At 33.8% G+C, this 15,467-nt stretch overlaps 1 protein-coding gene across 1 annotated transcript; it reads right to left on the bottom strand.

The window, feature by feature from the left end:
• Positions 1–2,359: 2,359 nt before the first annotated feature.
• Positions 2,360–5,245, bottom strand: LOC104105499 (rhodanese-like domain-containing protein 9, chloroplastic). Its single transcript, XM_009613819.4, has 6 exons — positions 5,102–5,245; positions 4,278–4,525; positions 3,827–3,977; positions 3,155–3,240; positions 2,962–3,066; positions 2,360–2,635 (listed from the first exon to the last, which is right to left on the bottom strand). The coding sequence occupies exons 1-6, from the start codon at positions 5,146–5,148 to the stop codon at positions 2,565–2,567; spliced, it is 708 nt and encodes a 235-aa protein (XP_009612114.1). The 5' UTR covers positions 5,149–5,245; the 3' UTR covers positions 2,360–2,564.
• Positions 5,246–15,467: the final 10,222 nt, after the last annotated feature.

Below are 15,467 nucleotides of genomic sequence, written 5' to 3'. Positions count from 1 at the left end.
TTCTATTTTTGCTGTTTTTATTTTGTGGATGTATTGGTAACAATGGAACTGCTCCCTGCTTAATTTCTAAAAATTAATAGAAGTTTCATCCTTTTACTGTGTATGCCTTGCTCATTTGCTCTATTTTTAGTCATGATTGTGTGCACACATGTGGCATGAGTTAATCAAGCTAGACTTTTTTATACTTATTGCTTGCTACTGATCTTTTTATGATGCCAAAATGGGGGGAAAATAATTGAGGGGGAATATACGATATATGTGTATGTCATTCTGGTTCTTAGGGAGGAACTTCAATTATAAGTTTGTCATCATCAAAAAGAGAAAAATTGATAGGCTATATGTACCTTGTTATGTTTTGATATCTAACAAACTTAATGACAAGAACCAGATAAGAAACCTGATACACATTCTCAAGTATGTGAAAACAACAAGACTTAAGCTAGAATTGTAAATCAACGCTTCAGAGGTCAAAGAATCAACAAGGGGAACAAATGGACATCACTTCCCCTGGTGACCGTATCTAGTCAACTCTCCAACAGCTGTAAATTTGTTGCCTGCACACGCAATAGTGCAAAACAGTGCAGCAGTCAACTTCATTGGGAATGCTCTTGTACCAAACATGCTTGCATCATTCAAGTGATGTCACCAATGTTATATTAATATTAAACCAAAGGCAAAACATCACTTGAGCATTGAAGAATCATTCAAGCACTCTCTCAAGTGACCAATCAATCTGGCAAGCGATTCTCAAGAGCATCAGGAACAAAGAACAACATAACAACGAACCAGTTCCCTATATTGAGTTATTACATGTCCTTAGTTGTGTTGCACCTTTGTTAAAGTTCTTTACTTGTAATTCCTACTTAGCTTAGTTAGAAGCATTGTGTAGGAAACCTTTGTAAATCATAAACCCTTGTGTTTGTGTCTTGGCTAGAGTTAGTCGAGTTGTAAGTCTTTCTAATAGAGTTATTACAAAGTGACTTGTAATAGAGTTGTTACAAGTTAGTGAGGGGTTGAGAGGTTAATTCCTAGATTACAATAGGTTGTAATCTAAAGTTTGCCCATTAGTGAAGTTGAAATCCTACAAGGGTAGGTCGTGGATTTTTAATCCCGTGAACTGGGAGTTTTTCACGTAAAACTTCTTTGTGTCATTTACCTACTGCAGTGTGCGTATGTTCTGTGGGAACTAATAGAGAACCTGGTTCTCTATATAGTTTGGTGGACCCTTAAATTCTATCACAAACTCAGCCCAAATAGCCCATTTGCCACCCCTAGATTCAATGTACGTTCTCTTTAAAAAATTATTTAAAGTTTACCAGTGTCACTTAGACCTGGATGTTGTTGTTGCTCGTACTCTTCTTCTTCTTCTTCTTCACAGCATATAAATCAACTAATCCATGAGATTCCTTCTTTGATTGGGTTAAATGTACGGACTCTTTAACACAAGTTCTCACATTTGGGAATTGAGGTTAGGCTTTGCAATCTGCAATTTCATATCTTTTACACAGTATGTTTTCAAACTTTAAAGATACGAGTCGAAAAGTGAAAACTGTTAAGTCCAACTTTTTAAGTTTGGATTAGCGAGTTTGAAGTTGATTATGAGGTATTAGTTGAACTTTATAAACTTTAACTCTTCTTTAAATAGTGGTCTTAAATATGACAATTTGTGCAGTTGCCCCAATTTCAAGTTATTATGATTTTTGATAGCTCCAAAGCATCTGCTGGAAGACGTTTACAATTATGGCTGGAGGATATTAATGTCATCATGTGCCATCTTCTATGTTGCTTGGGCTTAAAACGTTAAACCTTAGGGTAAGTACAGCTTAATCAGTCTGTTCATTTTGTTCTATTATTCAACTTTCAAGGAATATATAAGAAATAAACTAATCTCTGTAGAACACATTGCTACATATGTTCCAGCGGCTGACTTGGCTTGGGTGTTTGAAGTCGATCCACAGTATATATTATGGGTTCGGTAGAACACATTGTTTTGCCACAAATTTATATTTATTTTAAAAAATCACTTAATATGTAAATAATTTTATCCCGAACCAAGTAAGCAGAAAGGAAGTTTAGAACCCTTTTTGCTTTTGATATCGAAAATAAATATGAAAAATTAATTTAAATAGCCGTCCACTCAACCACTCCAACTAAAAATAGCTTACGGATGTATAAGATCTTTTGTAGCCTGTTCGTCTATCTTCCTTCCAACTTAATAACAACTTGTACAGAACCCTTTTATTTTTTTGTTTTCTTCTTTTTTCTTCTGGTAGATCAATTTTATCTATCATATCAGGCTAGAAAATATTATTAATATTAGAGGAAAAACAAAAAAACAAAAAGAAATAGCTCTTAGCTGTTAAAAAAGAAAAAGCAGTTTGCCATTCACCAATTAAGTATTTGTCAAATGAGAAATGTACAAAAGCTCGATGACTACTGGTATTTCAATATCAAGTAGTTTTCTCTACACAAATGAGCACACTCTACTTTTCTTAAAAATCCAAATTCCCTCAACATACTAGAGACGAGACACCAAAAAAAAGAAAGTTGGAGTTGTTTAGGTGTTAGCTTGAAGGAACCAATGCAAGAATCTGTTCTGCTTGATCAGGGAAGAAAGTTATGAATAGCAATGCACCTGAAATATCAACATTCAACAACAAAAGATTAATTAAATGAACAAATGGAAAAAATGGAATGTCAACTCATCATCCACACGGAGATAATCAAGGAAAGTATTTAAGTTATATACGTTGACAATATAAATAATTTTTCCAATTTCAAAGCAATCTAATTGACTACGGCTCTACAAGAAGTCATTATTTTATTTTTCAAGTTACTATATCGATCAATGGTACTTGAAGGTAAATTTAACCGGATGGTGTTAGACGTATGCACTGTGAGAGTGCACAAAAGTTAAACTCTTAAGAGAATGCATACAAGATGTATCAATATACAACTTACAGATAAGCACAGTTCCTAGAACAGCTGAAATCTTGCCCTGTATGGTAACCAAACCGGCTTTGCCAGCATCTTGCAGTTCTTTGGAACCAACCGAATCAAATGTTCCTAAAAACAGGAAGTTATTTTCGGCTTTCAGCTAATCCAGAAAGACAAGATTCAAGTTGAAATTGAAACTCCAGGTTTAGTGTTTTACCAGGTTTTACGGTTTGAAGACCTGATGTTATGCATGCGATGTTGTCATAACCTGCTTCGTCTAATCTCTGGGCAGCAGCTGCAGATCTTAAAGCATTTCAAGAAACACAACGATTAGCCTTGCTCGTATCATCCTTATGCAGGGGCTGCAATCTTAAGTTGAACCCAACTAACCATAAAAATTCATCTATGCTGCCTTGCTCAATTAATAGCTCACACATGGAAATTACATCAAGTGATTCATCTTACCACTGTAAGAGCATGAATCTTTACTGTTAAGAAAATTCACCACTTAATTTCACCAATTAATTCTTGCCTCTTAGGAAATCAAGAATCAATTGTATTCAGTAGACTCACCCCTACTTACTCATCCACAAAATCAAGAACACTAAATTCGCTTTTCTTTGAATATGAACTTTTGTTTACTCAGATTTGCCGAACTTATAGTATTGCTAAGAGAACTTATACTTCTCTACGCAGTGTTATCAAATCCTGTAGAACAGTGCTTACTATTCTATTTACATGCTATTTGAACTAGGATCCAAATGGAGATCAGGCTAGGATCATTTTCATGATTCCACATTTGGAATGGTTTCACTCGACATGGAAGCTAAATTCACTTGGAATATTAGCCCTAAACTGATCTAACTTCAACTAGAAATAATTAACTTACCTAAGACCCTCTTGACAGACAAGTAGCAGCTTGCTTTCGGGAGAAAATTGGCTTTTAACAGATGGCACAAACTCAGGATTGGGCTTAGTAAATGGCAATCCATAAAATAAACCAGAAAAATTGTTGTGCAGCTGTCTCTTGACAATAGTACCTGAAGAAAATAGAAGGCACTAATCAAATTCTGAACAGAACACCAATGCAGCACCCCCTTCCCCGGCAGGCGTAGAGCTAGGCATCTGGAGTGTGAATAATATGACATCGGATAAACCAATAATATGAATGGTTCCGACTCCAATAACATGAAAATTGATATTGAGCAAAACTCAGTCTTAAAAGTTTTATCGTGAGGTGAGAATTGTTCAAGAACATATACGGAGACAATAGTCTGTTATCTCAACCAACGTGGGACATTGCAACAGAAAACAACTAAGATAAAGGAGAAATGATATACCTAAGTCATTATCTGTGTTCTCAACAAAGAGTGGTACATGATAGCAGTTTTTGATATGAGCTCTCTCAAATTGAGTTTTGTCGCGCACATCTAGAACTGCATATCCCTCAACAGCGACAAGTTTCTTCGCCTCATCAGCATTCACAAACTCAACTTCTGCTTTAATTTCGAAAGCTCTCCTCCTAAGAGGTTTCCCTGTCACGATCCCTCCTCGATACTTGACAACCAACAAAGATGATCCCAAGTTGCTGAAATATACACATCACATCACTTAGTTGAGCTCCTAAAATTTTCATGCGAAAATGAAGAGGGTGCAAAATGACATCTACAATAACATCATACCATGCATTTTTGTACAAGGTAATACAAAAATATAAGGATCAAATTGATAGTCTCCACCTAAAATAACATGCATTTTGAACAAGTGTTTTCTATAAATCACATAAATATGTTCTTGCATTCAACTAATCAAGAAACAGTGACAATTGAACCATTAAGATTAATGTAGGCCTTTGGACATAAGAATTGTAATTTTTGAAAAAAATTAGTATTTGAAGTTAAGTTGAAAAATGGTATTTGAAATTTGAAATGTCATCCATTTCACTTGAAAATTTGTTACAATTTTGTGAGTGGGTAAAAAAGTTTTTCAAAAAATTTTGAAAAAGTAATTTTTGAAAAATTTCCAAAAACTTGCAAAATTTCATTGAAATCAAATGCAAGAAACTCAATTGTATATTCTTTTTCCATAGTTTGTTCTTAAGTACCTAAAATAAGCTTTTCTTAGTAAGGCAGAAACTAAGGAGGAGGAAGAGAAGCATATATACCTCCGGGAAGAGAGTAATGAAGGAGAATAGCAACTAATCCCTGCCATCTCCACAGCGTTGTATAATAAATTTATTTTGTTTTCTCCTCTCACTTGCACTTCTGTTGATAGTTTCTTGGCTAGAACCCAGGCGTGGGCCCCATGAAATTTAAGAGAGTGAATGGGTTTCTGCCACGTGGAAACAAGAATGAACTGGATTAGATTTCTCATATACCGAAATTTTCCAGAAATTGCACGAACATGGTATAATAACCGGACCGTGGCTTCACAGTTAAAAGGCGTGAAACTAATAAAAAGTACTTTAGTTAAACTACTTTCATTTTGAGAGAGACTATTCTATAGATGAAAATATTCCAATAATTTTACCAGCTTTAACTAGGTTTCTTATTTACAAAAAAAGTAGCTAGAGTTTGTTTTTACAAAATATATATAAAATTCGGTCAAAACATACAATTTATATATATTTATATGTTGTACAGAATTTGATCAAACACATACAACTTGTATACAGTTATGTTAGTTGTATGTATTTTGTATTTCGTTTGTACATACCACGTACAAAATACATATATCTTCCTCTTCGAGTTTCAATATGAAATTTTAGCGAAAATCACTTTGAATCTTCTCCAAACTCTCTCAAATTTGAGATATAAACACCAAAAGATATTCCCAATTATTTGCAACAACACCCAAAATAAATAAATAACAATTCACAAAACTCAATTTTTGAATTTAATGATTCGATACTTTTTAATGGCTGTTAATGGAGCTTTTAATGGAGTTTACAATTTTGTAATCGTTTCTTACATTTATTTATTTAAAAAAAATGAGAATTGTGATTACTTAATTAGATAAAAATTTCTCGTTGCGTTCCTAATTTTTCACAATAACTAAGAGAAAATGTCACGACCCCAATTTCTCACCTTAGGATGTCGTGATGACACCTAGTCTGTAAGATTAGGTAAGCCTAACATGCATTGAGATACAACAGAAATAATAATAAAACTTCAAATTAAACCATTTAAACTATCATAATAAAACTCAACAGTACAGCTGACAACAACTCCCCAAAACCTGGTGGAACCGAGTCATGAGCTCTACAAAAATGTACTGATAGTCTCGGAATACAACACTATTTTGAAACAAGGATAAACAGTAGAATATCTAAAAGCAGAAAGTGACTTCGAGGCCTGCGAACGTCGAGCTGGTGTACCTTGAAGTCTCCAAAAGCAGCTAATCGATCAATCATTGGCGTCCAGCACAGGCATACCTGGATCTGCACAAAAATATGTAGAAGTGTAGTATGAGTACACCACAACAGTACCCAATAAGTATCAAATCTAACCTCGATAGAGTAGTGACAATGCCAGGTGAAGACACCTACGAGGAGAAAAGAAACTTAACAGAGTATAGTTAAACGTGAAAAGGACATTAATAGTTCACACTTAAACATGAAAAGGACATTAATAATTTTAGATAATTAAGTTGAACATGCTACCTTAGAATTGATGCAAATCCCCCAAAGATAAGGCTATAGCTTAGTACATTTATCATTGGTCCGACCAACACAGCATAGTAACTCCAAATTTTAAAATCCACCCTCCCCTATACCCCTACCCCAAAAGAGAGAAAAATAATGCAAGTTAACCGGATAATTGGAGCACTCAACGGTAGATTTAAGAGGGGTTCTAGTCAATTGAACTTATTATTTTCAATCGACTTGTATACGATATGTATATGAATTTTTTTAATATATATACACACATATTCTAAGTACTCGGATAATTTTATATCCTCCTGGATTCGCCTTTTGAATTGATGAAATAAAAAGTTATAAGTAATAAAAATACGTTATTGTTATAAGAAAATTAAATTATGGTGGATGTCTACTCTTCTCCATTATCTCCATAACTCCTTATACTCTAATAATTATGGAGTTATGATTGTAACTCCATAACCTCTTCCATGATCTTCCTCTCAAATGTTTAATGAGATGTTCAATGACATATTTTACAATAGTGATTCTTCACTTTTCATGTCCATATAAAGGCCTTGTAATAGATAGAAAAATACACACAATTGGAGAAGAATCAAGAATCTCTTATCTCTTTCTCTCTATATCTCTTAGCTTGTTTTTTCTCGTTCTATATTGTTACTTTGAGCTATATTTCATAACACGTTATCAGCACGAGAGCTCTAATTTTTATTTTTATCATCATCTCCGAGGAGAGACGATAACCTACTTCATGGGAGACTACGAAAAGCCAGCAACCTAGAATCAATTTGGTTGAGCCAATGACACCCTTTGCATTTCGTATGCCATATCAATTAGTTTGCTTCTATTTTTTCCAGGGGGTATCATGTTTAATTATCTATTAATTTTGAATTTGAATTATGTATTACTAATATCGAACAGGAAATTGATAATAGTAGTTACAATTGTTTTCTGCCAGTATGAGCCACCACTGCCAAGAACCAAAGATGAATCCATTCCTTTCCATTGAGCATGCACTAAGAGAATCGACCTTTAAAACTCGAGTTTCATTGTTTTGTGTAATAATGTATACCAAGAAAACATGTTGGAGTATTAAGAAAATAAGGTACATGTTTATATACTTACACTATTTGTGTGTACACGAGCATTTTGGCATGCATGAGTTTATATTTGTTGAAGCTGATAGGTGGCACTGGTTTAGTAATTTACACCACTATGAACACAAGTTGGTTGATATAGAATTAGTAGTGTGAATAACATATATCAACGTCAATACTAGCCCCACACTCATATATACTCTCAGCGTTTCAATTTATGTGAACTCATTTGACTGGGCACAGAGTTTAAGAAAAGAGAGAAAACTTTTAAATTTGTGGTGTAAAATAAGTCACATATATTTTGTGTGGTTATAAATCATTGCATAAAGCTAAATTGTTTCCAAATAAGGAAAGAAATCATTCTTTTTTGCACGGAATAAAAAGGAAATAGGTTCACATAAATTGAAACGGATGGAGTATAATGATTATGCTCTTATCCTCATGGTTGCCAAAGTAATGTAATATTTTTAAATGTTCGAAGGCAAGTCCCAGTACATGCACTTTGGTTTATTATGCTATTAATTGAGGGTAAGATGGTGGGTTCAAGTCCCAATGCACCACAAAGGTAAGACATCAGGTTCGAGTTCCGGTGCACCATGATTATAAGAGTTGCGTTTGAGTCCCAACTCATTATGGCCTAACATATCGTTAAATGGGTAATACATTGGGTTTGAGTCCAAATGTGCTATATTGATGATATAATGATGACTAAAAAATAATAATATATTTTTCATGAAAAAGCATGAAGCTAGTCCCACTTGATTTGCTACATTCTTGAAGTGAATGTGATAGCGGTGCATAATAAATCTAAATGAAGACAAGTGATTGAACAATGAACGTGGGCGTTCTAAAGAAGAAAATAATAATAGTCATCACTATGATTATAAAAGGAGAACAATAAGGGTTCTCAAAATAGTTCTTCAAAAGGTGAAGGCAATGTTCACCATCAAATTGGTATAGAAAAATAATAAAGCACATCGCTATGACTATACTCCATTCTTTGAAGAGAATGTGACTTGTGATAAACATTGAGAATGCAGACCCATTCATGAAGATGAATGTGGCAATATGTGATAAAAGTAATGAATAAAAACATACAATGCATAATTGGATGAATACCACATAACTCACAACTCACCTCTAAGGGAGATTTGGGTGAAATAAAGAGAATAAATATTATTATGTGGTTACACGAATATGTCATTGGTCGCGTACATGTGATACGCCAAAAATATTTTGGCATGCCTTATAAAAGTTATTAAAGGCAAAATTAAAGCAAAAAATAATTTTGCTTATGATATTTGACCATGACAATTATTATGATGTGATTTTCTTTATAAAGGAGACATTCACCATATGGATGGTGTGATAAAAGATCTTATAGTACAAAATTAAGAGTTCCGGAAGAATTAATTTGTTACTACCCGGATGAATGAAATTGTTCTTGACATTGATATTATAGTTAAGTCTCAAAAGAAACTTTTTGAGTTTCAAATGTACAAGCCAAAGTGGTTGGCATATTGAGACTATAAATGAAAAGAAGATTGAATATCTTCAAATTACTATAATCATACCGGATAAATATAAAAGGTTACCCGACGTTTCTTCTATTTTGTACTACACAAGTATAAGCATGATGATGGAATCACATGCCACAAGTAAACTAGAGGTTTACTGAAATAAATATTAGTTGGCATGACCGGTTGACCATCCCGGTTCAATTATGATTTGAAAATTAATTGAGAATTCACCTATATTGAAGAAATAGAAGATTCGTCAAGAATTCTCTTGTGCTGCTTATTCTCATGATATACCAGTTAAGGTTGGAATTGAATCTCTTGATTTTTGGAACGAATAAAAGGTGATAAATATATAGGCCCAATCACCTGCCATGTGGACCGTTTACTATTATATGATTTTAATAGTTGCATCTATTGTATGGTCACATGTGCATTTGTTATTAACTTGCAATTTGACTTGCAAGGTTGCTTGCTCAAATTATTAGAGCATGGTTCCAGAATATAAATTATGATAACTTATCTTGATAATGCTGGTTTAAATCCAAGTTGGTTTAGCAGAAATTGCATGCCTCCAATTATAGCTAAATTATTGGTTATGAGAACAAAACTCCCAAATAGAAATTTGGTATGAGATGTATTATTTAATATATAGCAGCACTTGTACGCATCTAGCCAAGTTATGAAAAGTTCTCCCTATCACAATCGGTTCAGGGTCAGGAACCAAATAATTTTCATCTAGAAATATGGATGTGCTATATGATTTAATTATGTCACCACAATGCACAAAGATGGGTTCCCAAAGAAGGTTAGAAAATGTGTTGGTGATCTCAACATTAGGGGGAGAAAATGGGCAGCTGAGAAAGTGATACGTGGAATGAATTATTATGAATACATATAGATCCTCGTACAAAAAAAAATATGAACTTGAAGTTCAAGTGATAATTCATTTGCAAATTATTGCCAGACGCATTTGCTGGCCCAAAGCTAAATGTCATATTTAAGCTGCTAATGCTCCAAATAGAATAAAGTTCATGAGGGACAAAGTCTATGGTACACAAAAAGCGTAACAGACCAACTGGTTCCAAAGATAAAACTCTTTAAAGAAGGAGAAGAGCAAATGATAAAGATGGTCATAATAAGGAGGCAGGTGCTTTATAAGAGCACCATGACATAACATTTTATAAGACCTCATGGAAGAGGCTCAGGTACCTGAAAATAATGAGATCTCGATAAGTTATGTCTTTATTGTGTGATGATGGAAACGATATAAAATGATCATCGACGATATTGTTGATATAATGTAGCGCTCAATATTATTAATATTGACGAGGATCTTGAGCTCAAATCTGTCATGAAATTTGGATAGATAAATGATTGGCCAAATAAAAAATATGCAATAAAAATTGAGAAAAATGTGAAGTTGGACGGATAGCCCCAACACCTGAAAGTATAAAGCCAGTGGAGGTATAAATGTGTTCTTGTACGGAAAAAAAATCAAGTCCATAGACATAAATACGACTTGTGTAAATATCCTAGCATTGATTATATAGAGACATGTTCTCTTGTGGTGGATGTAGTCATTTCAGATTTTAATCTGGAAATACATGAAAAACTTGATATGCGTATAATGGAAATCATTGAATGATTTAAATTGTTCTAAAACATATTAAGGTTTCCAAGAAATTAACTAAATAAAGCTTCAAAAATCCTTATACGGATTAAAACAATCAGGGCGCATATGGTATAATCGCCTGAGTGAGTACCTGTTGAAAGAATATACATGAAATTTTTAATTTTTTTCTTCAGATTTAAAATTGTATCCACTGTTTGAACTCATACACACGCATGTTTTGGATTGGAAAAGGAAATGTGAGAGGAGGGAAAGAGAAGAGATAATGACTTAGCTTGAAGAATTAGATATGGTAAAGATGAATTGGATAAGGAGCTTTGGTGAGGAGAGAGAAGGGTAAGGTTTTAGAAAGAGAAGATGAAAAATAACCTAAGCAATGAAACACATTGTTGGGGACATGAATGAGCGGGTGGGTGGGTCGGGTAATTGCTTAGGATAAAATGAGTGCAGATTGAAATAAAATTTTAGAATGGGTAAATACGGGTAAAATTTTTGAGCTAAGTGGGTATTTAGTGTCGTTTCCTCTAATTTAAATTAAGGCTGTCCAACGGGACGGGACGTCCCCTCCCGTCCCACTTAATTTTAAACGGGATGGCCCAATGTTAAACGGGACACGGGATGGCTATTTCGTCCCGTTTGTCCCGTCCCGTCCCGCGTCCCTTTTTTTTGAATTATAGTTGTTGGGCAACGGCTATAATTGCAAAAATAGCCGTTCCCAACGGCCAAAAACGATCATATTTGCCCCCACCCCCAAAACACCTCCTACCCCCAAACTTTTAATATAATCCCTAAGTTTATTAAATTATACTTTGGCCCTATTTTCTATTATAAATACCCCAATCCTTCTTCATTTCTTCCCACAAAAATAAATCATTCTCTCTCAAATCTCTTACATTCTATCTATATTATTCTCTCAATTTTCTCGCAATCAAGTGATAAGTTCCAAGTATTTGGACAAATTTTTGGAGTAACTTTCAAGCTTCAAATTAATTCTTCAAGTATTTGGAGCAATATTTTGGGTAATTTCTTCAAGTTTCAATATTTAATCACGGTGCACTCGTTCTATCTCCTAATTTTAATATATATATTTTGCGCATTATTATAGTGCTTAATTTTTGTATTTACTTTACGTGTTCTATTTTCGCATTTCATTTGTGTTTTTAATTTTTGTGTTAACTTTTTTAATTTAATTTCGTATTTAAATTATGGCACCTAAAAATATATTTGGCGTATTTAAAAAAACTAGTAAAAAAAGTAGTAAAGGTAAAAGTAGTAGTAATCCTAATCCTAACCCTTCTCCTATAATTAGAAAATATATAGATGAAATGACTCATGTTGATGAAACTTCATTTTTCCAACCCCCCGCATGTTATAATATTAATTTCGGTGAACAACTAGATCTTGAAACTTTACAAAGACAATTTGGTAATGATATTTTTATTGAAGACGAAGAAAATAAGGATGAAGAAAATGAGGAAGAAGAATTAGATGAAACACCCACTAGTCCCGCAACACAAGCTCCAACTCATAGTCAATCTCGGTCTGGAGCTTTACCCTCTGTACCTCCTGTAAGGGGTAAGCCTAAGGGTGAACGTCCCAAAATATCACTTGTATGGAAACTTTTTAAACATGATAAAGTCAATCAACGTGCTACATGTAAAATATGTACGCAACGATTTGCGCACACCAAAAGTGGTGGGACGGGGGGTTTATCTAGGCACTTAGGTATGGACCACAAAGCTTTATGGATACGAGCTAAAATAGAAGCCGGACAAACACCGGATCCTAGCACTGGTACTAGCACTCCTAGTGGATCTGGCGAGGCTTCTAATTTTTTACAACAACAGCTTGACCCTGCTTCTGGTATTATTTTACGCCCCTATAACAAAGATATAGATCGTGAGAACTTAGCAAAAATAGTAGCTGTCTGTGGCTTACCTTTTACTTTTCCTTCTCACCCTGCTTTTGTGCATTATATACAAGAAACTTATAATCCTGCTTTTCAAGGTTTTCCTAAGACTACAGTTAGAAATGATATTTTTAAATTTCAAACCGAATATCTTTAGTATATTCGTTGTGTATTTTTTCACTTAGATTGTAAAGTGTCTATCATATCTGATATAAGGCGTAGTCCTAATGGTTGTGATTATTTAACTGTTACATGTCATTGGGTTGATCATCACTTGAACATGCAAAAATATATTATTGGTTATAAATTTGTTGATTCAAAATACACTGGAGCATATATTGCAACTACTGTTCTACAAATACTTGATTTTTATGGACTCATTGATAAAGTTTTAACTATCACCTTAGATAATGCTTCTGCTAACACAACTGCAGCAACTAGCTTAAGAACTAGACCTTGTCCAATTAATCCGGTAATTTTTCATGTTAGATGTGCATGCCATATTTTTAACTTGGTTGTAAAAGATGGTATTAATTTATTTTCTGATGCTTGTAGTAAAGTACAACATGCTTGCGGCTATATTTTTCGGGCTAATAAAGCGAGTAGAATTCGTGAATTTGCTCAACAATGTGCTAGTGCTAACCTTCCATATAGAAAAGTTCCAAAAGATGTTTGTACTAGGTGAAATTCTACTTATGAAATGCTTAAAGTTGCTTATGATTATCGGGTGCTTATACAAAAGATATTTAATATGCATAGTGGTATCCCCACTGATCAAATTGTTGATTCTGATTGGGATCAGATCAAAGAGCTTACTAAATTTTTAGAAAAATTTTATTATGCTACAAAATAATTTTCTGGTATATATTATCCTACTATTACACAAATATTATGGTATATTTGCGAAATTTTTGTTGTATTTGATAAGTATAAAACTAATCCAACTTATGCACCGGCCATTAATGAAATGATTACAAAATTTAAAAAGTATTTTTTTCCTATTCCCCAAGTTTATTTAATTTATACTATACTTAACCCATCTTTAAAATTAAGAGGTGCAAAGAGACTTGTTCATAAAATTTATGAGAATTTAGCAATTCAAGAAAATGAACAACCATCTCTCGAAGAATGCCAAGCTAACATATATTCTTATGTTAGATCAATATTTGATAAATATAAATCTATGAAAACAACAGGTGGTGAAACTGCTCCTTCTACTTCTAAGTCTAGAGTAGAAGTTCTATGGGAAGATATGGATGATATAACAGGTTTCAAAAGAATTATATTTGTATGTGAGATTTGAAAGTTCTATTAATAAAATAAAAGGCTCTAAGCGTTGAATTTGTTTTATGAATTGTCTTACACTCTTACTTAGTTACTTAATGGATTGAAATTATATTAAATAAATTATAACTCTATTATATATTTATAATTGCTAGAATATTTTATTACAAGTCTTTTGTTTTAATATTTTATAATTCTTTACTTAGTTTTCTAATTTTCGTTTAATTTTTAAATTTATTAAATAAGTCAAAAAACTAGATGTTGCAAACTTTAAAAACTTAGTCATTGTCAAAAGAATATCCGTTGCCAAACTCAATGCTTAAATAATTTTTTTTAAAAACGGCACTTAAGGCCCGCGAACCCGTCCCGTCCTGTCTCGTCCCGTTTGTTAGCGGGACTGGATGGGCCTACCGTCTGTCCCGTCCCGTCCTGTTTGTTAGCGAGACGGGATGGGCCTACCGTTTTGTCCCGTCCCGCCACCGTCCCGGCTAAATATCGTCCCGTCCCGTTAATTTTGTCTCGTCCCGTCCCGTCCCATTGGACAGCCATAATTTAAATCAATTTAAACATCGAGATATGGTGGGCTTTTAAAATATCGAAACTGCCCTCAACACCTGACAAGCAATAACAATTCTTCAAGTAAGAAAAAACATCTATAGCAGAGTCAATTTCACTTTTCCACTTTGTTCAACCTTGAAGTTTCATGTCTAATTTTGAAGCGTAGTAAGTTTATTGATTGACCGTTGACGAGATACTTGGTAACAAACATGTATTAATAAAAATGCTTATCCGCACACAATGATATCTCACTAGTTTAACTTTGAAGAAGAATCTTGTCAAAAAGGTAAATAGTTAACCACACCACACCACACCACAGTGTTTCAACAAATCTAGCAATTTAACCCTAGGAGCAAAAAAATTAAAGTGAAAATACATCACCTAATCATCCTTAAGTGGAAAATACGGGTGTGAAAAACACTTGTCTTGCATTCATTAGTTTAGTGTGGTATAAACGCTTTTTTCATGTTAAAATCATATATCTCAATCGTCTCTTTTCCAATGAACGGACTTGTTCATCTCATCCATTAATCTTTTTCCATGTTAAAATTATATATTTCAATTCTCTCTTTTCCAATAAACTGAATTGTTCATCTCATCCAAACGTATATACAAACAAATGTTTCAACATAGATGATAAACAAAAGCAAAACAATGGATAGCAAGATCATTTTTGTGGCGCTGATATACGGGATAACTTGCACGCACCTCGACTATTTCACCAGGTGCTAGCCAACTCTCACCAACACATGTATCAGATAACTCCTAGGACTAACGGTAGGCAGATGGAAAGAAACCGCAATTAGCAAGATCACAAGAGATGGACTGGACAACAGCACCTTCAATGCTATAGTTACCAAGTCAAAGTATGCAT

Source organism: Nicotiana tomentosiformis, chromosome 3 (genome assembly GCF_000390325.3).
Source record: "Nicotiana tomentosiformis chromosome 3, ASM39032v3, whole genome shotgun sequence".
Lineage (NCBI taxonomy): Eukaryota > Viridiplantae > Streptophyta > Magnoliopsida > Solanales > Solanaceae > Nicotiana > Nicotiana tomentosiformis.
The sequence above is the reverse complement of the archived record's forward strand: the minus strand, read 5'-3'. Positions and strand labels throughout refer to the sequence as shown.